Genomic DNA, 27,160 nt, shown 5'->3' with positions numbered 1-27,160 from the left:
TTATTTCACACATAAGTCGCTCCAGGGTATAAGTCGCACCCCCGACAAAACTATGAAAAAAAACGCGACTTATAGTCCGGAAAATACGGTATATTGGTAGACGGATGCTGGAATTGGAGTTGCCAGGCAGGAGGTCTCGATGAAGACCAGGGAGAAGATTTATGGACGTAGTGAGAGAGGATATGAAGGTAGTTTGTGTGAGAGAGGAGGATACAGAGAATAGGGTTAGATGGAGATGGTTGATTCACTGTGGCGAACCCTGACGGGAAAAGCCGAAAGGAGAAGAGCAGTTTTAGAAAAATGTTTTCTCGGTGTCTCTCGAAAATATTAATCAATCTCGGTCAAAATACATTGTGAGGATAATTTCAGTGTGAGTTATTAAGATATCTTGGCCTGCACTGTGTTTGGGATGTTTGGGTGCCAATACAACTATTGCGATTTGATGTTACAAGCTCAAGAATGATAGTCTGGTAGTGGGCTCACCATTTTGTCCTTATATGTTAATATTATGGAAGATATTATTTATTTTATATTGTTATACATGTATGTATATGATGTATTTTATTTTAAGTGAGGGTTCTGAATGATTCGCAGCCATAATCTGTCAGTTTCTTTTGTTTGTTTTTACTAAATATTAAGAAAAGAGGTCTTGGACTTTATGCTTATCGTGTTTTTTGCATTTACAGTCAAAATCTAACACCCTCTGTTTCATATGTTTCAATTTCAATCTTGTGATATTTGTTTTTATTTTCTGAGAAAGAAAAAAAAACAAAGCTGTGCTGCTTGTACATGCACATGCAGAATTTAGCAGAATTAAGGTAATGAAAAAAGACCTCGCTAATAAAATAAAAGAAATACAATTAAAAAAAAAAGGTTGATGGGTCTTGGAATGGTTGTGTTGGGCGTTTGCTGATATATGCATTGTCTGAATATTTTCCTTAGTGAAGATCTTTCAGTTATTTGTTGCCCAGATCCAATATTCTTTCCGTGTAAAATGTCTCTTGCACATAAAGTTAACATATGGTAACAGATCCCAAATTGTTCCTTAAAGTAATTTAAGTCAGAGAGACAAGTAGGAACAAACAGATGAAATTAGTTTATTCAGTTTAAGTCCCATCCCTAAAGGCAACCCCATGACAAAGTTGAATGTAATGCTCATGTTTCCCTTGTACCACAATGTTTTACTGAGTAAAATAAGTCTACACTCCTGTTTGAATGACTGGACAGTGCCTGTGAGTTGGCCTTAAACAGTAGAATATATAATAGCAAAGGAGGACTTCAAAAACCTGCACATCAGTATAGATTAAACAAAGAGATAACGTGTTCTGCTTGCTGAATGATGTCTATGACCCAGCATACACATTTGAATCCCAAGCATACAAATTACTTGGTATTCATCTCTGTATGACTTTGATCTTTGAAATATTCTATTCCAGCCCCAGCCAGTTTTGTTCTATGACTGACCTTACAACACTAGCAATGGCCTACCAAGAGATGGTAAACATGGGAAAGTGAGTGGTAAGTTCTTTGCTGAGGTCAGAATATAAGATAGTTGAATAGAGAAGGTCCAGAGGAAAAAAGACTTGAGTCAAAATGAGAAGTGGTAGCTCCACTAATTGAGCTAAAGAGGACTTACAATGGACATCAAATTATATATTTCCTTCTCTTTCAGACAGTGTACCTCTTTAGTAACTCCACAACTTGTGAATTGGCAACACACTACTTGATCTAAGAGAATTATAACAATCTGAACCCCTGAACATGTTGCCTCCAATGCTCATGTTATTTTTTTCCTTCAGTCAAATTTGTTTGTTTCAAAATAATTATGCTACTCAAACAAGCTGTGGTCAACCACAAAGAATCACAGAGGTAGGAAGCATGAGCCAAATCTTGTCTTAATTTTATGAAGAAAGATACAACATGATTGATTGTGATGTCGATACAATCTGGCAACCCTAATGTTATGAAATATTATGTAACACACATGGCCTTAAAATCCCAGGAAATGTTTGATGATGACAATGTATATGATGAAAAATACATTGTATGGAATGGGTTAAGAAATACAATTTGCTAACAAAACTGATAAAGAATCATCATGGGCTTGACAGACAAACCAATATACCATGGATTTACCCTGGTAATCAATTCCCAACCCTTCACCTTATGGCCAAAACAGAATTCCATTCTGTGCGATCAACTCTTGCTCTTCTTTTGCCTTCCACTTTGAATGTATCTTTTATTTTTGTCCTTATGTATTCATTATTATTATTATTATTAATAATAATAATAATACATAACACAGAATTACCTTGACCACAGGCACCTTCCATTTTTGGCATTGCATTGTGATCAATATGACAACAAAATTCTCAGTTGAAGAAAAAAAAAAATGAAATTGACAAAAAAACGCAAGTAATCCCCTCACTGCAACAACATGGTCCAATAGGTAGAATACCAAAGAACACTGATCTCAACTGAAGGTACAATGATTTTGACTGATACATTGTAATGACATTTAACCACTATCAAAAAGTAGTACCAACATATAGTACAAACAAGTCCTCATTTACCCAGCTCCACTCAAGCTATAATATTTAATGCAAGAAAGTTTACCATTTCCCAGCCTCTCCTCTCTTTGTCCCCATACCATCCACAGCCGAGGACTTCACTTCCAATGGTCCCATGGGGCAGAGGGGGGTGTTTGTTGTAATCCAGTCAGGACTGAAATAGCCCCAATGCAAAGGAGAAGGTGAAAATGAGCCTTAACAATGACATAATCAGCAGAGCAGCCATCAAGCAGGTAAATTGTCATGCGCGTCGTGCTAACATCCAATTATCCTTCTGTCGTCAAGCTCTGTGTTGAAGTTGGAACTCACAGCAAGTATCCATCTTGCTAGCAGATATACAATATAAACTCTCCCTCTAACACACCAGCAGAAGAGGGTTTGAAAAACCTTGGTGCTTAATGTACAGATCTGTATATGTAAATAGTTTCTATACAATAAAACTGCTCATGATCCTCAAAAATAATTGATGAAAAGTATCAATGACACATTTTTCTCAAAAAGTTTCAGTTGTGCATACAAGCTTTCTTCAAATGTTCCATCATTCTTCTACCCTGTTCAACAACTGTCTTATCTTACATTGTTTCCATTGATGAGGTTGACACATTCCTAACTTGTTTCGCTTATTATCTACTGTGCACCCAATAATAGTGGGTGTCTGTAGTGTAAACCCACAGGAAAATAACATGTTTTCATCTTTTTAAAAAATGCCCCCCTTTTCTCAGCTGTGTCTGAATACTCTCTTCTCCTTTCGGGTTATAATATCTGTCCAGAAAGCCATGATTGTGGCCAGATAGATTCTTTTTGGCTGTAAAATCAGAACAAAATAAATCATAGGCCGAAAAAGAGAAAATCTTCACTCTGCTGGGAGGATGTTTTTTCTTCATCTCCTTATTTTGCATTTCTTTCTTAATTAAAAAAAAAAAATATATATATATATAATCATTATTATTATTTTACCTTTATCTTTTTCTTTTGTGGTAAAACAGAATTATTCTACTTCCCTTTCCCCTCATATATCACTTAAATATATTTCTGAACATGGTGTTGTACAATCCCAATCAATCCAGCATACTCCAGGCTGCCATTTATCTCCTGACATATTATTGTATGTCATGATGGCCGTGAGTCACTGCATTAGTAAAGGCATTTGCTGTAGCCATAAGAGTCCTGCCTGTGTCGGTTCATCCATAGGGTTATACCCTAGTGGTGGAGTGTGAATGTGGATGGGGTAGGGTGTTATTCTGCCCACCGCTGGAAAAGGTGTTAAAAGAGTGAATTGCGGTGAGCCCTCCCATGCTGCTTGGGATCATGGATATGGTGTTTGGTGTCATGAGAGGGATGTCGTCCGGTGAGCGCCTCATTGCCAAAGTGTAATCTGGTGGGCAGGTAGTCCTCAGCAGCACATCATGAGGGTGCAAGGAATCATCCATCCCTCTGCAATCCTGGTCCAGGTCTGAGTGCTGCTTCATTTGCAAAGACATAATCTCTTCCTCCTGGGTGTGCGCAAGATCGTTAGCGGCATTCCTTTGAGGACTGCAGCGGCTATGAACATCAAGTCGGCGCTTGTCTTTCTTGTAATAAAGAGCAGCGAAGGCTAGAATATTAAGGAAGAGCAGGGAGGCACCCACAGCAATTGTAACTGACAACTCTGTTGAATAATCACGCTGATCCACAAGGTGGGGCTGGTTGTGACTATCCTGCGTTTCTGTTGGACTGGGAGTGGGGTTTGGGTGTTTGGTTACCAACATTTTTGTCTTTGGGGTGCGGTTTGTAGCTTCTATTGAAGGGATCTGAAAAAGAATAGGAGAATACATCAATATGTGATTTGAATTTTGTCAATGTCAAGATGTTGTTGCACATTTACACAGCGGCTCAGTTCTCCCTGTGGCTGATTGTATTGATTTTTTACTCTGGCCGTATCAACTGTTTTGAAAGAAATCAATGGGATTTATTACAACATCCTGATGTAGCAGAGTACTGTCATATTATACATACAGCACTGCATTGATAGCATCCCTGTAGACAGGAGGACGAGATGCAAGGACCAGGCGAGGCAAAATCAGTTTTCGGACTGAGGGACACATCAATGAATGAGACCTCCAGCGCATCTGGCCAGGCAGCTGACACCTCCCTAACTACAAGGGCATCCAGCATCCAGTGCCGGAGCAGCAACAACCACTCACTGGCTGTGGAGCTCAACCATTTTTTTGCTCGCTTTGAGGTAGTGGACCCTGCAGCTTCACGGCCAACATCTCTCAGGACAACTTCTCTCAGGACCTGCTGCTGTCTTTCTACAGATGATCTGTAGAAAGCAGCCTCTGCCACAGCATCCTGGTGTGGTTTGCAAGCTGCACCAAGGGTGAGAGGAGGGCACTACAGAGTGTCATCAATACTGCACAGAACATCACCAACGCACACCTCCCTGCCCTTGAAGATATCTACAGGTTGTAATGCATACATGCCAACACCATAATAAAAAACTAATCTCCTGGAAATCACCACTTCACCAATCTGGCCTCTGAAAGGCTGTACAGGTGATTCCATACTTCAAGATTCTTGTTCATCTTCTCCCCCTCTGCCATTAAGGAACTGAACAGCAATCAAAATAATCACAATAAACATTCTAAATAGAACAATAAATGAAGGGGTGTCCAATATCTCCTTAAGTGCAATACAAACATCAGAGGATTTCCGACACCGGTGTGTTCACAATTCTTTTTAAACTTTATACCTTTTATATATTTATATTTCATAGAGTAGGATCTGGGCTTCACAATGTCTAGGTCTGGAGTTGTTGAGGTGGTTAGAATGCTCCTCGGTGGCAAGGCCCCAGGGGTGGATGAGATCCACTTGGAGTTCCTCAAGGCTCTGGATGTTGTGGGGCTGTCCTGGTTGGCACGACCATAAAAAAATCAGGTTTGGCCACTGGGGTAATGCTCTGGATTAGCAGATTGGGGTGATGATCCCCCATTTGAAGAAAGGGGGATTCGGAGCATGTGTCCCAACTACAGGGATCACATTCCTGGTCTATTTTGGGGTCCCAGAGAGGCGAGCAGTGAGGTTTTCTTTCCACATGGATCAGTGGATCAGCTCTACATCCTCCGCAGTGTCCTTGAGAATGCAAGGGACATGTGCAACTAGTTTATATGTTTTGTGGATTTGGAGAAAGCATTCAACTGTCCCTCAGGGACTCCAGTGAAGGGGTGCCTGGGGAGTAGTAGCTATCGAACTCCGTAAAACCAGTCATTCTGTTACTGTGGGACTGGTGCCAGAGCCTGGTATTTTTTGCTGGCAGTACTTCCGATCAGTTTTTGGTTGGGTTGGACTACTGCCATGACATCCCTTTGTCATGATACTGTTCAAAACCTTTATGGACAGAACTTCTATCTAGTTGGGATGTTGAGGGAATGCGATTTGGTGACCTCAAGATAGGATTTCTGCTTCTTATAGATGATTTATTCCTAATGGCTTCATTATATCATCAACTCTCCCTGGATTGGCTTGTAGCCAAATGTGAAGCAGCCAGGATGAAAATTAGCAACTCCATATTCAAGACCATTGCTCTTAGCCAGCAAAAGGTGGCCTGGGGATTCCCTTGGCAGAGCTGGATGAAGTGGCTGGGGAGAAACAGGTCTGGGCTTCACTGTCTTTGCTGCTGCCTGGACTCACATAAGTGGTTGAAAGAGAATGGATTGATGGATATATTCCGAATAGTGTTTTTTCATTTTACTTAATATCTTGCCATATAATACAGAAGTAGCAATGGCCACAGTGCAGGGTAGTGGTCGTCGGGAAGATAAAACAGTCAAATACCACCTTGAATTTCTGCTTTGCAAATTCAGCTGGTTTCTTTTAAGGGACAGTTTGATACCAACCTTGGTGGTAGTTGGTATAAGTTGGGTAACCTCATTTAGGCTGTGAAGATGTGGAACCAGTTCTAACCACAAGTTTACCTGAGGAAACAAGATAAATTAATTCAGACAGACAGATCTAACATATGTCATGGAATGATGGATATATACAAAACCTCAAAGTAAGATTACTAAAGTAAGACTATGGTCCCAGTAACAAATTATTCTAATATTTTCTCAAAATATCTAATTAACATTTAAAAAACAAAAACATAACTTATATAAAAAAAAATGAAAATAAAACAATAAAAATTGAAAGGTTGATATTTTCTTATGAGGATAGAGGGAATGGTGTAGAAAGTGAAAGTTATTTTCCCGAATTAAGCTCTGCTTTGATAATTCATAGAGCACTAGTCGCCATTATCAACCCTTGATGTCATTTGTAAGTGACTGAACTATGATCACAACTGTTCAGGATACACCAATCAAAATATAATTAGTATACTATTATAATTGTTTCTCCTGCTGAAAGTGATGAAGCTGTTGTTCTGTTTGACAAACAGGAGTTGAATAGGATATAAAAAAAAAATCTCTGAGCTGACACTGTCATAAGTGTGGCAAATAGTGAATGTGAATTAGTCTTTTTATTTTTCATGCTTTTCATAGTCGCTTCAAAATCATGATGTGGATGCGAGAAACATAATTACCCATATAACTAAAACCCCTTTCAAATAGGTTTAATGAGGTTGTTGCTTGCAGGCCTAACCATAGGCAGGTGTAACTCATGTAGCTATAAATTAATCCTTAGCATGGATACCGATTTAGAAGGTTTTTCAGACAAATAAGCTATGTTTGCACGGCCAGCAATCAAAACTGGTGTATGTGTTTATTTGTTGACTTAAAAAATATGTCAGTTAAATAGAGCTTCTGATTTTGAACATCAATTAAGGGGAAGTAAGAAATACATTATATATATATTTTCTAACCCAAAGTTGTGTTTGTTCCTAAGTTGACATTTCCTTAACTTGTACTGCTTATCTCAAATTTACTCTACAAGGCACTGTCATCACATGTCAAATCCTGTGTGCATTGTACATTTTGGGATTAAAAAGATTCTGGTTCTGATTCTGATTCTGAAAAAACTGGCCATAAGAATATATGCTAGCATTGTAGGTAAAATGTTATATGAAAGAAGAAAACAAACAACAAACAAACAAACAAAAATAGTTGATTCTGAAACTCAAATAAGAGCCAAACTAATATTAAATTCTGATTTGGTCAAAGAGATCCCTTCTTAATTACGTTAACAAAAAATATATTTAAAATCTGATGGTATCCAGCATGGACTGTCTCATTAAATGCTTGGGAGTCCAGAAAAAGCGATCAAATTTTTATTCAAATTTTGACATTTTGAATTTTTTTTTTCCAAGATGGCCCTGGAAGCCGGCAGCCTGCCACAGTAGCTCCTACTGTCTTTACCTCAATTATTTACCCACCCACGCTTTCGTGGGTGGGACAAAAAAAGGTTTCCCCAGTGTACTGTGTTGTTTGCCCGAGTGTTCCCCCTACCAAAACAAAGGAAAATGATGAAATACACCCAGCGGGAACTTCAACTGAGAAAAGGAGCTGGACCTCCCACTGTGTGCATCCCAGAAGAGCTATGGCGGAGCATCGCCGGGGGAGGAAAGCCCCCACGAAGATGAGAGACAGGAAATGCAAGCCAAAAGAGACAGGAAATGCAAGCCCTTCCTGCCCTCAATCATCATGCCCTCAATCATCATGGGGAGCGTGAGGTCGCTTGCCAGCAAATCTGACGAACTGACAACCTCATCGAATACCTGCATGTGTACAGGGAATGTAGCATACTGTGTTTCACAGACACCTGGCTAAAGGTGAACATGCCGGACAGCGCCATTGATCTGCCCGGCTTCACGCTAATAAGAAGCAAGAAGCAAGAAGAGGAGCAAGAAGAGAGGAAGATGCCTAGCCGTCTACATTAACAAGAAATGGTGCAATCCTAGTCATATCACTGAATAGGTCTCTTTGTGCACCCCCAATGCACCCCCGCCATCAACACCTTGCCTCTCCCCCATCCGCCTCCTCCTGCCTACCAGCAGCAGCTTCTAAGGACAGCCCCAGCTCACTCCGCTTCACCATATCCTAAAACCCACATGCTGGTAGCCAGTGCAGTCTTCTTCAGTATAGTGTGCTGGCGGGGCGGTGTCAGGACTGGTTTGGTCAACAGGCTCAACAAGATAGTGAAGAAAGCCTGCTTGGTGGTGGGACTGAACCTTGACTATCATCAATGGGTGGCAGCGGGGGAGGGTGAAGGACAAACTGAGAGGTATCCTTAACAATCCCTCCCACCCGCAGCACGACGAGCTTGGGTTGATGAGGAGCTCTTTCAGCCACCAGTTCATCCCACCCCGGTGCAGAACTGAACGCTTCAGATGCTCGTTTGTGCCCATGGCCATTAGATCGTATAACAGCAGTCTGGATAGCACACAACTCTGACTGGCCTGAGGTGCATTTGTGCTACCACTACCTCACTACCTCACTACCTCACCCATTCACATTTCATGCTCTAACTCTGCTGTTCTTTTGATCCTTGTTGGTCCCGGCCCGCATGCATCCAGCCTATTTTTGTTTATTTATTGTATTCTTCTCATAGCTATTGTCACTCTTTTTATATTGTTTTTTAGTTTTGGTTGTCTATTTTTCACTGTTACTGTTCCATTCTGTTAGCCATTCTTATCCCTGATGTTGTTGCTGTTGTTGTGCCCCCTACTGTCTATTCGTGGATGTATTTGCTATTTCCTGTCTTCTAACTTTCCCCCTATTTATATTTACATTCATGTTTATTTTTTACACTATAACTGTTACGCTGCCGTGACACAATAATTTCCCCTTTGGGGATCAATAAAGTTTATCTTTTGTCTTATAATATCTCCACGTAGAATTCAGACACTATTCACTTTTTCCTCCCAATCTGAGAAATGACCATGTGGGCAGAATGGAAGTTATTTTTTAACTTTTGATTTAAAATTGTGTGCAATAAGGACAAAATTAGCCTACATTATCCTAATAAACTACATTTCCATCAAAAGGATCCTCATAAGAGCTACCTTGTTGGCACGATAATGCTCTTTGACACGAGGTTTCAGGCCAATATGCAGGTAAAGCTGGTCTTTCTGGTTGTAGCGGGTCCAGGCTACCTCCTCAAAGCGGTTTGGCTTGGTGTGGATGAACTTGGTATCCTGAGGTACTGGCTGATTTGGGTCTCTGAGAATAAGAATAAAGAAAAAAAATAGCGATTGGAAATGCATTCTTCAATTAATATAATTGGAGAACTTAAGTATGGGTGGAGCTACAAATCCACCTTAATACTCTACCTCTTTTTTATCTGAACAATACACAGCCCTTCAGAAAACATTTTGTACCTCATGGCCTTGCATTTTCTGAGGCTTGAACATTGAGGTAGTCAAAAAGGATTCACATATCACAGTCAGTTGCAAAAATCTTTACCCTCTTCTGGAGGGATGTGCCAAGGTTGACTTTTTTTGTCCTACAGCAAGGAATCCGTGGTGGCATCTGTATCTCCATCTAGTCCTTCCTTGATATTTTTAATTTCCTTATCAAGATTCTCACTTACCTGTTTTGTATTGAATGTGCCTTGCATTCAATACAATGTCTCTCCCCAATGTCGGTAAACTTGGGGTCATAATCATGTGTTGAAATGTGTGGGAAAAGCAGCGGAAGAAAAACATCTAGATGTAAATTTTGTAGCTGCTTGTAAGCAGGCTAGGGAAATTAAATTTGTATGTATGGAGAAATGACCATTTACCTTCAGGCACAGCTCATGACAGCTAAGTGTAGGCAGGGCTTGGGAGTTGACTCAGCCCTTCCTTGGAGGCTTGTGAGTGTAAGAGAGCTAGGTGTATTGAAATGGCAGCACATGTAGAGCAGCAAGGTTGGAGAGCCTGGGTGTGGACTGCCATGGTTTTGTGGCAAAGTCTGTCATTGCCCTACTAACTGAGTTGGGCATTCGTGGTCGAACCTGAAAATTGTGGTCAGTATAATGTGATTGGCAGCACATCGACCAAGTGAATTATTGTGATTCAGGAGTAAGCATGATTGCTGAAGAGGCAGCTATGGTAGGATTGTTTGCTTGTAGATCAACTATGTGGCATGGGGGGGGGGGGGGGGGGGGGCACTGTTAAGCCTTCTTGAAGTGTTGTGGACCTAACTTCACGAAACAGCAGTGAACATAGGTGTCCACATGAAATCCCAAATGACCCTCTGGAGATTGCTGTTGGTTAGGTTAGGTGGTTGGTGACAGTATATGCATTTTGTTTTTGCTTGTAGCTTGCTTGTAGATTGCTTGTTATTTTCTTCTTTACAATCTGGGTTTGGCTTCTTGATGTCTTGCCTTGGCTTTTAGCACAATGGAAAGCAACATCTTGTTCTTTATTTTTAAATGATTGCTTTAAATGGTAACATTTTTACCCAAAAGTTTTTGCAGTTTGCCAGTTTTTTTGTGTGAACAAATTACATTTATAGACCACTGCATTCACTCTTCATCTACCCTGAGCTGGTATAGACATGTCAGAGGCATCCCCGAAATTCCCCCTGAAGGAAGCCTCCAGAGTCTGTGATGGCGACTCCAAAAACGTTAACACCTTCCTCCACAGAGACTGGACATGCATTGTCTCAAATAAAATCCCTTTACCCCGAGCTAACAGTCTTGAAACTACTAGTTAACTTTTCAGGCCTCCTGAGTTCATTTTCCAGCAGTCAACTACAGGACACCAGAGACTGTGAGGAAACAGACAGAGGCAACACCTGTACAAAGACAATGGTGACTATGTCGTTAGATATTAGCTGGTGGACATGGGATTTGTGGTTCAAAAACACAACCACTGCTTTGTTTATTGCACATGTGAGGTTACTGTGTCCTATTGTGTCTGGCTGCTCACTAACTGCAAGTAGTATTCCTTAGACCAACAGTGCAATGTCTGGCAATGGTATCGGCACACCCTGCTGCAGAGTCAGTGGTAGCATCTCAGAAGGCGCCATGTCCCCAGTTAGCTGCCAAGCAGATGCCTGGGCACACATCCTAAATCAAACAATTCGATACAACACAACTACAAAAAGATAAATAAAAATAGAATTACAACCAAAAAAAGTGGTTCATATATATGCGAAAGTGAGTGAGAAAGTGAACCAAAATTGTCCAAAAGGACATTTTCAATCTCCTCCTCCATCCCAGTCCCATACCGAAAGAAAGAAAGAAAAAAAGAATGAAAGAAAAATAAAAAATGAGCGGCAATTGCTGAATTTTGTTTACAATTTCCCAATTGCAATATCTAATGTAACCGCAATCCTCTAGATTAATCATTATAGTCAAGACCCAACACTACTTGATTAATTTTGGGTATTGTACAAAAGTTTCTGCCACAAAGCTAAAAACTAACAACTCAAAGTCCTCTGGAAATGTCCAGTATTACGGATGGAATTTTTGTTGTTGTCAAAGATAACATTTGTCAGCACATATTTGTCTGTTAATGGTGAAATTAAATGTACTGTATGCAGGAGAATTTGAGTGTTCAGTATTAGAAAATTCTGAAACCTATTTTTGGTAATTGAAAAAATAAATACATGATCATGATGGTAGTAAATAAAGATAATTTTATAAAGCACTTTCCATGTAATTGCTGTACAAACAAGGAGAAATAGGAGTAAGAAAACCAAAAAGAAAATATAGTTAATTGACCAAATAATCAATTGATTTGCTTGATTGGTTTGTTGATTGATAAAATGCAAATCAACAACACAGGTCAGGGCTTACAGGTAAAAGAGTTGGTCTTAAGCTTTGCTTTGAAATGCAAAAGAGGTATCAACATTTTAAGTTGTTTGTGAGACATCAGCAAAATGATCTTTGGAATTTGGAGCCGTTTGTTTTACTAATACATACAGCAAAATGTCAACATTTCTACTTAAATAACATGACCCTGCAATCAGTTTTAAAAATTAGATGATGACATGAAAACATATACTCAGTGTAACACCATTGTGCTCAGAACATGAACCTTATGGGACAACACTACCACCGAGAGTTTTCAGAATATTATGCATATTAATTTTTGAGTTGCTGCTGTGGTCTGAAGCATTCATTGTGGACTAGCTCCCTTCCTTGGACTAAATTACATCTCAGGAGAATTTGAAACAGTTCAGATGCTGCTTTTTGAGGTCAAAGTTGTTAAGATTGTTGTGCCACTGTACCCTGTTTTGGCGAAGTTTGTCCAGTAGGTCATGACAACAGCACTCAACATCACATCATTCTTTGAAAAGTTACAGGGAAACAGCTCCGTAGATCCAATCATTGGCAGGCCAAATACATAAGGTATCTCATCTCCATGTGCTGCATCTGCCCATGGTGGCACCTAATAAGTAAAACCACATTAGCATTATTAAAGGAGTGACACAGGGAACAGGGCACGGCAATACTTAAAGTGTCATGCAATCACAAATGTAAATAATTTCAATACACAGGCCTTATTAAATAATAGGGAGGTTTTTCTATGAAAATTCTATGAATAGCATACTTGCTGATTAGATTATTACAGACCTGGAAAACATGGGAGAGAAAGAGACTGGTAAGGATTCAAAATATAAGTTTGGTGACTAGATTTGAAAAATCTGAAATTTGTTTTCCAAATTTATCTCATTGAAGGGAAAATAGGCCAAAATAAAATCATGGCAGAGTGTGTACCTCGTATCTAAACATATTCCGCTAGGAGCAAAAAGCTAATTAGGAAAATGTGTAATTTTTCTACAGGTCAAGTGCAACTAGATACATTAAAACACAAACCTTGAATATAGGTAGAAAATGAATCACTGGAATTGACAAACAAAATTAACATGCACCATTTGCTGTTTCGATCCCCTGTGTGTTTGCAAATATTCTTGCTCTGTTTCTGTTCTGTCTGTTTGCAACCATCCTAACTCCGTTTTTGTTCCCTGGATGTCCGTAACCATGATTGCTCTGTTTCTGTCTCTTAGGTTTTGCATTCACCCTTCCTCTGTTGCTGTGCCCTTAGACTCCTGTACTGTTGGCGTCATCTGTCATCCTTCCTCCAGTAACTTAAAGCTGTGCCTCTCACTGGTCCGCAACACCCCTGATGGGACCTCCATGTTCTGGTTCTAGTTCTCTCCTACCTGGTCTTGGTTCCAGCTACCTCGTACCTGGACCCCTGTTCTGGTTCCAGCCTCCTCCCACCTCTTCCCCCCTGCCCCCCGTTCTAGTGCCCTCCCACCTGGTCCCTCCTGTTACTGTCCCCACCTGTCATATACCTGCTCTCCCCATAAAAGTAAACTTAGTTTGTAAACTATATCTATTTTGGTGCAGAGTCTTTCGTTGACATCCAGGTCTGACCCCTAATCATGACACATCCATATGTCTAATAAATGAACACGAGAGCTCTTATATGGTGCTTGTTTATACATTTTGGGTCTCTTGAAATGTTACCCTTATGAAACCTGTCCCAATTAAACTACATATCAGTTAACTTGTTTTGGATAAAGTCATGAAGCTACACCTGCAAAGTTGGCCAAATTTATTTGAAATGAAGAGTAATTATTTAAATGTACATATAATGAATGGTTTATTTAGAGCTACAACAATTACTCTAGTAGCAGTTTGTTGGATGTAGCTATTCCCTCCGTAGACCATGAAAAGACATTTTAAGAAATATACAGGATAATTGATAAGTTGTATAAATACAATATGGATGTGTGCCATGTTCTCTTTGTCGAATAAGGGCTTAATCAAAAATACTCAAATCAAATCAAATGAGACCCACCTGATCTGTCTGACAATGGTGATAGAAGGCGTAGAAGTATGTAGGTGATCCAAAACTAGAGTGCAGGTCAGCTGTAGCAACAGCCGGTGCCACCCATTGATGATCAGTGAAAAGGGCCAGTAGTGTCTTCCGGCGTGTTTCTGGGTTGTGCCTATCAGCCCAGTCAGTGTACATGAACTTGATGGTCTCTCTGAGGATGTCTTTACCCTCTGGGTAGCCATAAAGGTCATCCACAAAGCTTGACACAGTGTAGTCAAAATCATTTGCCTGGACACCGTTTTCATTGTCCACAATCAGCTCCACGAATTTTAAGCCCTCGCCTTGGTTCACCCCCAGCATAATGTCATAGTTTAGAAACTCTCCTGGAGAAAGACATTTAGACACATCATGATCTTTCATGTCACAACATTATTGACTTTTATGCATGGAATTAAATGTTGCCACATTTTTTACCTGAGTGTATTGTAAAAACAAAACTGAACTAATTGACTTTTCTATCCCAGTAAATGCTAATGAGGATAGGTTTTTTTTTTAAAGGCCTATCACTTTGTGAAAAAATATCCCATACTCCTACTGATGTTGTAGCAACATGTATTTTGATGTCTTTCACAAATGAATTTAGATATAACAATTTTAGTTTGACTTCACCCATTTAAGTCACTGAATGGCAGATGAAAACAGATCACTTGTATTCAAACTGTGTTCAGTATCAAACTAATCACATCAATGTTGCTGACTGTGAAGCGTGTTTGACTTCAAAGGGAAATATTAACTGCAACACTTATAGTCACATGCAAACATAATATTATATTGTGCCAGAGTGATTCAGTTACAGTAATTACTTGTCTGCCGTGAGCATACACCATTAATTAATTAATTAATTCATCATCTATCGATCCATTATCTATCACAGGGCCATATGTACAAACAATCATTCACTCTCAGCACACTCTATCAAAACAAATAATGTGTGCCCGACTGAATGTTATAACGTGCATTTACCCATGTTATTCAAGATTTGTTTTCAAACAGTGCGAAATATAATATTGCAGGATATGAGCCACTGGTACAGCTTGATTCAACAAATGACCAAGATGTGGTGCTAATTATGCTTCGAAATTCCTACTGTGGTGGATAAAAGCAGAGCTTTTTATACAAGAACTAAAACTAGATCAACTAACTTTAGTCATATGCGAGTTGCACCCAAAAAAAGTCAAATTGATTGTGATTTTGGCAGACATAACCAAGACCTGAGACCCAGTGATCCATTCTACGTTCTACATAGGCAAATGTAATGACGAATGGCTTCTAGTAATGAGTAATTATTTTCTTTTCATCTACCAAAAGCAAAATATGTACATCCTATGATTTCATGTGAGCATCATATTCCACTTCTCAAGAGGCCCTAGAGTTACTGCATATCCGTATGAGGTGTAATATACAATGCACACAGACAAGAACCTAATAGTTAATTTACATTTACCATTCAAGTACGTGATTCATAATTAACATATAATTTCTAACTTGTTCATGTGAGGTGGGTCATGGAAAGAAAAAAAAAAAGAAAGGAAAAAAGTGAGGACCAAACAGCAACCCAAAGGTCTCTCAAGAGAGCAAGACCAAAATAGTTATGTCGGCCATGACCACATTTATTACAGTGCATGTTTATAAAAGTGCAAGTTCACTGTGGAGTTGTTGAGTCTTTAGATTTATATAGCGTGGCCCCCATATCATTAATAAGTAAATGGCCTTGGTATTTCTCATTAAACCCTTTAGAATTATTTCAGTAATTGAGGAAATAATATATTGTACCTTGTTCCATGAGTATTTGGGGATCATCAGGTATAACATCACCATCAATTACAGGTCCAAAGGCGATGTGGTATCGGGCAGGTTGGATGTCTTGATCAACCAGCTCTTTGTAGTGTTTTCTCTGGAGACAGACAACGAGTTCCACAGTGTCTTCCAAGTTACAGCCTACCTTGCGAGCCAGCATCCTGGCATATTTGGCGGGTTGAAAACTGACTGCCCAGCTGGAGAGAGCTGTGCCACTCTGGGTAATGGCCCTTTGGAACAGGCCTGAACATATGGGGAATGGGGAAAAGAAAATAAATTATGGGGATATTTAATAGTTATGAAATTTTCTAAAAGAAAGAATCCAAGCAAGTCAAATGTCACAGTTGAATACATATAAGCAGGGAATTACTTTTTTGCTATTGAAATGATTAATTTTCCTTAATATAATTCAAGTTGAATATGGATCAAGTTGCCAAGTGAACTGGATTCTCTGGGAAGAAGAAAACACATTCAATGCTGAGTTTTGTAGTAGGATGTGCAGACAAAATCAGACCACAATACAACCTAACTCCAAGGAATACTCCAAGCAAGAACATTATAAGCATGACTGCCGATGCAACTTGCTGCCTGCAGCATTTTCTTGGTCTCTTCTGTTGCTTTGTATATGACAAAAACCCAAAAAACTGAGCAGTTGAGTCGTTTCTGTGTTTAATGTGGAATCTAGAACAACATTGTTGTTCAACATTGATGATCCCCCCCACATTGATGAGGTGCTAAGATGTAATAGAAAAGAGCTTAAACCCAGCTGATTCTGCTTGAACTATGTAATAAAAAGTAAATGGATAGTTAACCCTTAAGTCGGTTCACTTGTGATGATTGTTGAAGAACTTACAGCGAGTCCAGATCTAGTTGCCACAATTATTGTAGATGTACTGGAGAAATTTCTTGGAATGCAAAGAATGTGACACATGTGTTATTATTCCTGTTTGGGTAAAAGCAGCTAGAAATTTTATTTTTAAATGAATATACAATTCTGCTTCTTCTTCTCGTGTGGGTATGAGAGAGAGAAGCAGAGATTGAAAGTGACTTTTTGGGCCATTTGGGCCATTTTCTCTACTAACCTTTTCCTGTATATGTACTTTTGTTTATTTATTTTATTTCTGTCTGTTTTTTCCCATCTATGCCCCCCCCCCCGTCTCTCCCGCATGGAGTACCGATTATGCCTCCTGACAGCACAGTGTCCAAGGAGGGTATACTGTGCTGCGACTACAGTGGAACACGAGATGTACGAAATGAACTGAGCAGTGGTTGCCTTCCTGAGGTCAGATGCGCTCATCCATCAGCTGATTGCTAGGTGTTCTGTAAGCAGTGCACGTGTCACTGACCAAGACAAAAGAGGTAATCAGGAATCTTGAATCTGAAAATCGAAATTGAGGAAGGGCTGGGTGGAGGCACAGGCGCTTCTGCTGAGGTCTTGTTGCAGGAAAGGAGACTTGAACTCCATACACCTCTCCAGGAAAGGGTGAAGGGAGCTCTGATCAGGTCCTGGGTCCCCCCCTTAAGATTTTGGATTCACCAAGCTCATTCTTTTTAACCCTAGAAAGATCTAATGTGCAACAAAAACTGATGCTCTGCTTGAGGCTACCTGGAGACAGAACGACCACTGACCCAGCAGAAATGAGGGCTCATGCACTCGGCTTCTACACAGATGTCTTTGGGAGAGTGGACTGCAACTGTGGAAGCTGTAAGGACCTCCTGAAGGACCTTCCTCAACTCAGCATGGAGGAGAGAGACTCTGGACCAGGACCTGTCCATTGAGGAGCTTACCACAGCTGTAAACCAGATGCCCCTGGGCCAGACTCCAGGACCAGATGGGCTCCCCATGGACTTTTTAAACACTTTTGGGACAGTATTGGCCATGACCTTCATGCAGTGCTGGTGGAGTGCAGCCCGACCAGCTCCCTGCTGAGCACGTGCCATAGAGCTATGATTCCAAAGACAGGAGACCTGCCCTTGTTGGAGAACAGGAGGCTGTGTCCCTCCTCTGTGTGGATTACAAAGTCCTGTCCAGTGCACTTTCCAATAGGCTGAAGCATTGTCTTGGTAACATTGTATACAAAGATCAAACCTATTGTGTCGTGGACAGGACTATGATGGACAACATATTTCTAATGAGGGATGTTCTTGATCTATGTGACACTTTGAGGGCTGGTGTAATCACGTTAGATAAAGACAAGGCCTTTGATAGTTTTCAGATTTTGAGCTCTGTTCATTTATTTGAAGCAAGTTGTAATCATGATTTTTTTTATGCAACTTTATCATGGATATTGCTGAAGTTAAGAAAAACAACAGGTTGGTATATAATAACGGTTTCAGAATTCATTTAAGTAGTCACAAAACTTTTTTTTATGTAATCTGTCAGTATGGTAAGTAAATGCCACTTGTTACATTTCTTTAAATAATATTGTTGTACTAACCAGCCCCTTCATCTCTGTGAGATAAGGCTTCTTAAGTTTGAACTACTCCTTCAAAAAGAAATGAAACATAGACCTGTTTTATTTTTTTCCCAATTTTATTTTGATAAATGTTGAGAGGTAATGCTTGTCAATGCAGCCTCAGGGATGCACTGGCCCGTGTCTCCCCAAGCCTGCCTAGGAGGGTTGCGTCAGAGAGGGCATCCGGCGTAAAACTTTTGCCAAAGCCAAACATGCGAGTCAACCATAACCATATCATACCGGATCTGTCGTGGACCGGGTTAACAACGACCGCCATTGGTACTGATGACCTACAGGGTACTAGTGGAAATTGGGCTACTGTGGGTCGAAGAACAAGAACAAGAAGAAGAGGAGGAGTGCGTGTTGGGAAGCAGAGAGAGAGGAAGAAAGGAAAGAGCCCGGGACTGAGAGTAGGGACTTTGAATATTGGGACTATGACAGGAAAAGGTAGAGAGTTGGTCGACAAATAATATCAGATAGACTTATGAGTCTGAAATTGGAAATTGAAGGTGTGATGCTCAATGTTGTTAGTGGCTATGCCGCGCATGTGGGATGTGAATTTGAAGAGATTGAGAAGTTCTGGAATGAGTTAGATGAAGTGATGCAGAATATTCCCAGAAGAGAGAGTGGTAATTGGTGCAGACTTCAATGGTCAAGTTGGTGAAGATAATAGAAGGGTTGGAGAAGTGATGGGCAGATTTGGTATACAGGATAGGAATGCTGAGGGACAGATGGTGGTAGATTTTGCAAAAATGATGGAAATGGCTGTAGTGACCACCTTTTTCCAGAAAAAAACAGGAGCATAAGGTAACTTATAAGAGCGGAGGTAGGAGCACGCAGGTACACTACATCTTGTATAGATGAGGTAACCTGAGAGAGATCAGTGACTGCAAAGTAGTTGTAGGTGAGAGTGTAGCCAGACAGCATAGGATGGTGGTTTGTAGGATGACTCTGGTGACAAGGAAAATGAAGAGGACAAAGGCAGCGCAGAGGACAAAGTGGTGGAAGCTGAAATGGAGGAGTGTCGCATGGTTTTCAGGGAGGAGTTGTGAAAGGGTCTGGGTGGTCAGGGTGAGGCTCCAGATGATTGGGCAACAACAGCTACTGTTATCAGGGATACAGGTAGAAGAGTACTTGGTGTGTCATCTGGAAGGAAAGTAGATAAGGAGACTTGGTGGTGGAATGAGGAAGTGCAGGAGCACATACAGAGAAGTGGGATACTAATAGGACTGAAGAGAACAGACAGGAGTACAGGGCCATACAACGTAAGGTAAAGATAGAGGTAGCAAAGGCAAAACACAGGGTGTACGATGACTTGTATGCTCGGTTGGATAGTAAGGAGGGTGAGAATGATCTATACAGGTTGGCGAAACAGAGAGATAATGATGGAAAGGATGTGCAACAAGTCTGGGTGATTAAGGATAGAGAGGGAAATGTATTGACAGATGCTAGAAGAGTAATGGGAAGATGGAAAGAGTACTTTGAAGAGCTGATGAATGGGGGAAATGAAAGAGAGGCAAGGCTAGAAGAGGTGACTATTGCAGACCACAGAGTAGCAGAAATTAGTAAGAGTGAAGTGAGGAAGGCAATGAAGTGGATGAAGAGGTGAGAGGTAGTTGGTCCTGAAAATATACCTGTGGAGGTGTGGAAGGGTGTAGGAGAGGCAGCGGTAGAATTTCTGACTATACAGGTATTATTCAACAGGATCTTAGAGAGTGAGAAGATACCTGAGACAAAGTGTGATGGTGCCTATTTTTTTAGAATAAAGGGGATGTGCAGAATTGCGGCATCTATAGCGGGATTAAGTTGATGAGCCATACAATGAAGTTATGGGAAAGAGTAGTGGAAACTAGACTGAGAGCAGAAGTCAGCATTTGTGAACAGCAGCATGGCTCCATGCCTAGAAAGAGTACTACAGCTGCAGTATTTGCATTGAGAATGCTATATAGAGAAGTGCAGAAAAGGCCAGAGAGAGCTGCATTGTGTTTTTGTAGACCTAGAAAAAGCATATGACAGGGTGCCAAGAGAGGAGCTCTGGTATTGTATGAGGAAGTCTGGAGTGGCAGAGAATTATGTTAAACTGGTGCAGGACATGTATTCTTGCTGTGAGACAGTGGTACGGTGTTCTGTAGGGGTGACAGAGAAGTTCAAGGTGGAGGTGGGACCCCATCAGGGATCAGCTCTGAGCCCCTTCTTGCTCGCAATGGTGATGGGCAGGCTGACAGATAAGGTTAGAAAGGAATCTCCATGGACAATGATGTTTGCAGATGACATTGTGATCTGTAGTGAGAGCAGAAAACAGGTAGAGGAAAATCTAGAGAGGTGGAGGTATGCTCTGTAAAGGAGAGGAATGAAAGTTGGTCACAGCAAGACAGTGTATATGTGTGTGAATGAGAGGAACTTGGGTGGAACAGTGAGGCTACAGGGAGTGGAGATCTAGAAGCTGGAGGAGTTCAGGTACTTAGGGTCAACAGTCCAGAGCAACGGAGAGTGTGGAAAAGAGGTGAAGAGACGGGTCCAAGCAGGTTGGAATGGGTAAAGAAAAGTGTCAGGGGTACTATGTGATAGAAGACTATCGACCAGAATAAAAGGAAAGGTGTACAAGACAGTGGTGAGACCAGTGAAGCTGTATGCCTAGAAGCTGTTACAATGACGAAAAGACAGGAGGCAGAACTAGAGGTTGCAGAGATGAAGATGTTGAGGTTCTCTTTGGGAGTGACCAGGATGAATAGGATCAGGAATTAGTCTATTAGAGGAATAGCTCATATTAGATGTTTTGGAGAGAAGGTCAAAGAAGCCAGACTGAGATGGTTCAGTCATGTACAAAGGAGGAATAGAGAATATATTGGTAGATGGATGCTGGAATTGGAGCTGCCAGGCAAGAGGTCTCGAGGAAGACCAAAGAGAAGATTTATGGACGTAGTGAGAGAGGATATGAAGGCAGTTGGTGTGAGAGAGGAGGATACAGAGAATAGGGTTAGATGGAGAAAGTTGACTCGCTGTGGCAACCCCTGGAGGTAAAAGCCGAAAGAAGAAGACGAAGAAGAAGAAGAAGGTTGAGAGGTAACTCTTGTCAAAATCTTCTTGAAGTAACTGGACCTGATTCTCTTCTCTTGAAGCCATTTTAGCTCTCATCCAAGAGCCTTCTTTAGTTCCTACTTAACTAAACTGAGAAAGGGTCTACAAGAAGAGGATTTTAACAAGAATTTCCCATGACCTCGATGACTGAGAATCTGCACAAACTTGAGAGATATTGGGACTTGAACTTGGAACATCAATACAAAAGAAAACACTCACGTAATAAATAGATTAAAAAAACGAAATAAAAAATAGAAAACACTTGAAAACAACAGTGTTGAGTTTGTCCAAAATATCTGTGGGAGAGAACTTTAAGACAATTTGTTTCTCAGTATCTAACTTTCTATGACTATGGCTATGTCAGAGAAAACTTAAGAAAACACCCAGTTATGTCTTACTATCACACTTTTGCTTTCTATCTCTACATCCCCTTATCTCTCTCCTTTTTACCGCCCACACTTCTCTCTCCCTCCCGTTCCCCCAACTGATTCACCTGCATTGACTTTGGATCCGGCCAATGTTTCTGCTCGATAAAAGGTGGTTTTTGCAGCTTACCCATTCAGTGTTTGTTGATTGTAGATGATTGTTGGGTTTCTGTTAATAATTTAGGTGTGTGGTCTGGACCTACTCTATATATAAAGTGTCGTGATACAACTCAGTTGTGAATTTGTAAATCGGTGCTATATAAATGAAGTTCAACTTGATGTAACCAGTTTAAAGAAAATAGATGTGTATTTAACCAGGATCTGCAGAGCTGACCTTTATGAATCTTCTTCCGTCCAAATACTAAATCATTGTATAGACATGAAAGTATGTCAATGCACCACATACACCTGGAAGTATACTTGACAATATCCTAAAACTCCACTGACTCATATGTGCATGTATTACCTTTGGTAGAATTGCTCCAACGGTTGCCCTCAGAGTAGTGAGATAAGGTGAGCAGATTGACACAGGAGGCCCCAGCACCAGAGCCAAACACAGTGATACGTAATGGATCGCCTCCAAAGGCAGCAATGTTCTCACTGGTCCAGCGGAGAGCTTGGATCTGGTCTAATAAACCATAATTCCCTTTGGCTGCCTGGTCACCTGTACTCAAGAAACCTGTGAAAAAACAACAAAAATAAAAACAGATATTTCTTATTGTAATTAAAGATACAAAACCAATCATGTCACATATTTATGTACTTGTGGATATATATACACAAAGACATATATACATTTACAGTACATTTAACTCCTAAATGTTCTATTTAGAAGAATAGTTACAAAGTATATACAAATATATTCAGTGGTGTTTGAAACATGGTGAATCATTTAAAATTTTCTGTTAAACATGTTATCTAACAAAAACCCTGTTGATCAAATATGCAAAAACAATAATAAATAGAATTGATTTGGTCATGTATTTATTGAAAAAAACAAAACAAAAAAAAAAACCACATTTGTGTTTGGCAAAAGAAAAAGATTTCTTACAGTGATGCCAAGTGGTTGTGATGGGTGCGGTATGTGGTTTAGTATTGTCTTGCCGGAATTTGCAAGGCCTTCACTTGAAGAGATATCTAGAAAGGACCATATGTTACTCAAAAACCTCTGAGTAGTTTCACCACTGGTGGCGCCTTTCCGAATGTGTAAGCTGCCCACACCACTGGCGCTGATGCAACCCCATCAGAGACGCAGGCTTTTGACTTGTTCATTTTTAAGAAACTGGCTGGTCCTTCTCTTCTTTAATCTACAGGACACAATGTACATGGCTTCCAAATATATTTCAAATTATGATTAATCTGAACAAAGAACTGTTTTTAACTTGCCTCAGACCATTTTAAATGAATTTTAGCCCAGAAAGAAAACAGTGTTTCTTGATTGGTTTCACATGTAGCTTGTCCTTTGCATGATACAGAATAAACCTGCATTTATGGATTACATGGCAAACTCTGTTCACAGACAGTATTTCTGGAAGTGTTCATGAGAACGTCCAGTGATGTCTAGAAGAAAATCATGCTTATTTTTAATATCATGCCCCGCAGACCCCAAAGATTGCAAGCATCCAGTTTAGACTTTTGCCAGTGTCCCTTCCACAAAGTGATTTGTTTTTCACCTGAGTCTTAACACTATAAACTGTAGATGCTAGGATCTCTCAGCTGTACCATGGTTCTCAGCGGGGAAAAAGGTTGAGTGCCCCCTCTGGGTCAGGGATGAGGTCCTGCCCAAAATGAAGGAGTTCAAGTATTTCTGGGTGTTGTTCATGAATTGGGAAAGGATGGAGCGGTAGAAAGACAGGCAGCATCAGCAGTGATGCAGAATCTGCTGTGGTGAAGAAGGAGATGAGCCAAAAGCTTGGGAATGCTGTCAGGAATCCACCCATACGCCAACCATATGTCCAACCAGGAGGAGGGCTCAAAGAAGACCCAGGACATGACGGAGGGCCTATGTGTCTCTGCTGGCCTGGAGATGCCTTGGGACTCCCCGAGAAGAGCTGGACCAGGTATCCGGGGAGAGGGAAGTCTGGGCATCTCTGCTTCAGCTGCTGCCACCACTGCTGACCCCAGCTGTCCTATTATGCTTCTTGGTTTTATATATATATATATATATATACACATGTGTGTGTGTCTGTGTGTGTGTGTGTGTATATATGTACACTTTGAATCTTGAATCTTAGAATCTAATTCAAAATGAGCTAATATTTTCCAATAAATCACAAAATGACTTAATTTTAATCTGATTTTCTATGGGTAATTAAATATTGATTTAGGACATAATGTATTATTATTTACATTTTGCGCAGTGTTCCAATTCATTTTCACAGTTCTTTTTCTAACCTTCCAAAATGCCATTTCCTTTTGCATCTTTTCCTACCATAAACTTGGCAAAGGCTGTAGGCATAACGTTTTCGCAGGCTTTGGACAGAAATGCAGAAGAGGCAGATTAAAATGCCTGATATCATGAGCATTGCATGGAATGTTAGAGCATGGTTTATGTGCCTATTATGATGATGTTGCAGGAGATAATTCATTTTGCAATAAGTTGCTGTGATTTTACCCCTTTGAAATTAGAAGTAGAATAGGGTACCTTGTTGAGGGACAGCTATTAATGAGGAAACATTAATGAAAGAAAAAAGTGAAAAGAAAACATACCAAACCTCCTTAGGAAACAAAATATTTCCAGGAGAACAAAATGTATCAAAATTTCATTGGTACCCACTCCATTTATAAAGCAGCCTATTTGAATTCTAATTCTAATAGGAAAATTATGTTATGTGATAACAACATCTCAAGCATTATTAAAAAAAAAGCAAAAAAATAGAAATATTCGCAGTTAAAAATTTTAAATGCACACAAGCAGGTCAAAGCAGGTTGCAACAGCCTTTGTCTCTAATTTGCCTTGTCATCTGAAATCTTCATTGTCTCACGAGGTTGGACTCCTTTGATCCAAGTCATGAACATGATGTGGTAAGATGTAAAAGGGAAAACAGATGGCTATGATTCTGGGTTGCTTGATGGGGGTCTGGCAAAAAATAATGTGTGCCTCTGCTCCAACTCCCCCCTCAAGTGTGCAGCAGTTTTTTTCATCAATGTATGTTCTGGATTGCATAGTGGTACCACGGTCAGCAGTTCTGCCTAACAACAAGAAGAATTTTGATTCTATTTTGACAGGGGACCTTTCTGTGTGGAGTTTTGATGGTCTTGCAGTGTCTGCATGTGCTTCCTCTGGGTTCTACAGTTCACACCCGCAATCAAAAAACATGTAGGAGGTTAAATTGGCCAGGCATGTGAATGCAAGTTAATTATTTGTTTGTCTCTATATGTGATTGGCAACTGGTCCAAGATGTACTCTACCTCTTGGCCAGTGACAGCTGGTGTAAGGATGACTTTACCCTGAGTGCAGGATAAGCAGTATAGATAATAAAGGAAAATTAATGTTTGTAGATAGAGTGTCATGGAACTAAAAGTTAGGGGTTTGATTCCTGAGCTCTTCCTAGTCTGCCAAAGTCCTCCCGAGCATGACATTGAACCCCTTTCTGCTCTTTGGGCACAACTCAGTGGCTATTGATTGCTCATGGTTACTTATGGCAGTGTTTCCCAACGACTGTGCCACGGCACATTAGTGTGCCGTGAGAGATTATCAGGTGTTCCGTGGAAAATTGACCACTTTCAACTGATTGATCCAAAAATGATTTATTCAACGCAAATAATGTGTCTCCCTACGTCTATCTATATAGGCAGCATGCAGTGAAAGGCAGAACAATTAAATACTCTTCCACTCGAGGACAACAGGTAGTAAATGAACCTGTCTATCTACCAACTAACATCCACTGAACTTACTGAAATAATATTGTCATCCGTGAGCTAGGATGAGAAACCAAATGCACAGCTTAATAACAAAGTTCGCACAAACCTATATTTGTCAAACTCAAGGCCCGCATGCTTGACCAGAACAGTCAATGAATTATCTTTGGCCCATACAATTATATTTAATTACGATTAGAGCTGGCAAACCGGTAGAAAGCAAGCACCATCATAATACCTTTGACAGTGTGGCAAACACTGGGCCAAGCAGCTGGTTTTATTGGTAATCTTTTATATAATTTATTCAATGACTAATGTCATGTTATAGGCTATAACATTTAGTGCTTGTTGGTTCCAGATTCACCATGTTCAATAAGGTCATTTCAAGTTAGGTTTTCAATAAATATTGAACCAGCCCAGCCCTCAACTTCTACCATTTTATATTTTTATTCTTTTTAATTCTGGCTCACTTTGTATTTGAGTTTGACACTCTTGAAATGAAACTCTGTAATGGCAAAGAAGATAGATAGATAGATAGATAGATAGATAGATAGATAGACAGACAGACAGACAGACAGACAGACAGACAGACAGACAGACAGACAGACAGATAGATAGACAGATAGATAGATAGATAGATAGATAGATAGATAGATAGATAGATAGATAGATAGATAGATAGATAGATAGATAGATAGATAGATAGGTAGATATCCCCTTTATTCTTAAAAATAGGCACCATCACACTTTGTCTCCGTTCTTCAAGCATCATCTCACTCTCTAAGATCCTGTTGAATAATACCTGTATAGTCAGAAATTCTACCGCTGCCTCTCCTAGACACTTCCACACCTCCACAGGTATATCATCAGGACCAACAGCTTTTCCACTCTTCATCCTCTTCAATGCCTTCCTCACTTTACTTTTACTAATTAGTGCTACTTTGTGGTCTACAATAGTCCCCTCTTCTACCCTTGCCTCTCTTTAATTTTCCACATTCATCAGCTCTTCAAAGTACTCTTTCCATCTTCCCATCACTCTTCTAGCATCAGTCAATACATTTCCCTCTCTGTCCTTAATCACCCAGACCTGTTGTACATCCTTTCCATCTTTATCTCTCTGTTTTGCCAACCTGTATAGATCATTCTCACCCTCCTTACTATCCAACCGAGCATACAAGTCATCGTACGCCCTTTGTTTTGCCTTTGCTACCTCTATATTTA

The 27,160-nt window shown here is 40.3% G+C and overlaps 1 protein-coding gene across 4 annotated transcripts in view; it reads right to left on the bottom strand.

Annotated features, from left to right (window-relative positions):
- Window positions 1-1,884: 1,884 nt before the first annotated feature.
- The window catches only part of nlgn1 (neuroligin 1), a 245,531-nt gene continuing 220,255 nt past the window's right edge, over window positions 1,885-27,160 (bottom strand). For all 4 annotated transcript variants that reach the window (XM_086146633.1, XM_086146642.1, XM_086146625.1 and 1 more), the window contains 7 exons: window positions 22,545-22,757; window positions 16,096-16,362; window positions 14,284-14,645; window positions 12,704-12,864; window positions 9,547-9,703; window positions 6,446-6,523; window positions 1,885-4,360 (listed from right to left, as the gene is read on the bottom strand). In XM_086146633.1, the coding sequence (XP_086002759.1) occupies window positions 3,764-4,360; window positions 6,446-6,523; window positions 9,547-9,703; window positions 12,704-12,864; window positions 14,284-14,645; window positions 16,096-16,362; window positions 22,545-22,757 (1,835 nt within the window). In that variant the 3' untranslated portion in view covers window positions 1,885-3,763. The remainder of the gene's footprint in view (window positions 4,361-6,445; window positions 6,524-9,546; window positions 9,704-12,703; window positions 12,865-14,283; window positions 14,646-16,095; window positions 16,363-22,544; window positions 22,758-27,160) is intronic.

Source organism: Fistularia commersonii, chromosome 1, assembly GCF_037954325.1.
Source record: "Fistularia commersonii isolate RoL2024-O1a breed Wild chromosome 1, RoL_Fcom_v1.0, whole genome shotgun sequence".
Lineage (NCBI taxonomy): Eukaryota > Metazoa > Chordata > Actinopteri > Syngnathiformes > Fistulariidae > Fistularia > Fistularia commersonii.
This window is presented reverse-complemented; position numbering and strand designations above follow the sequence as displayed.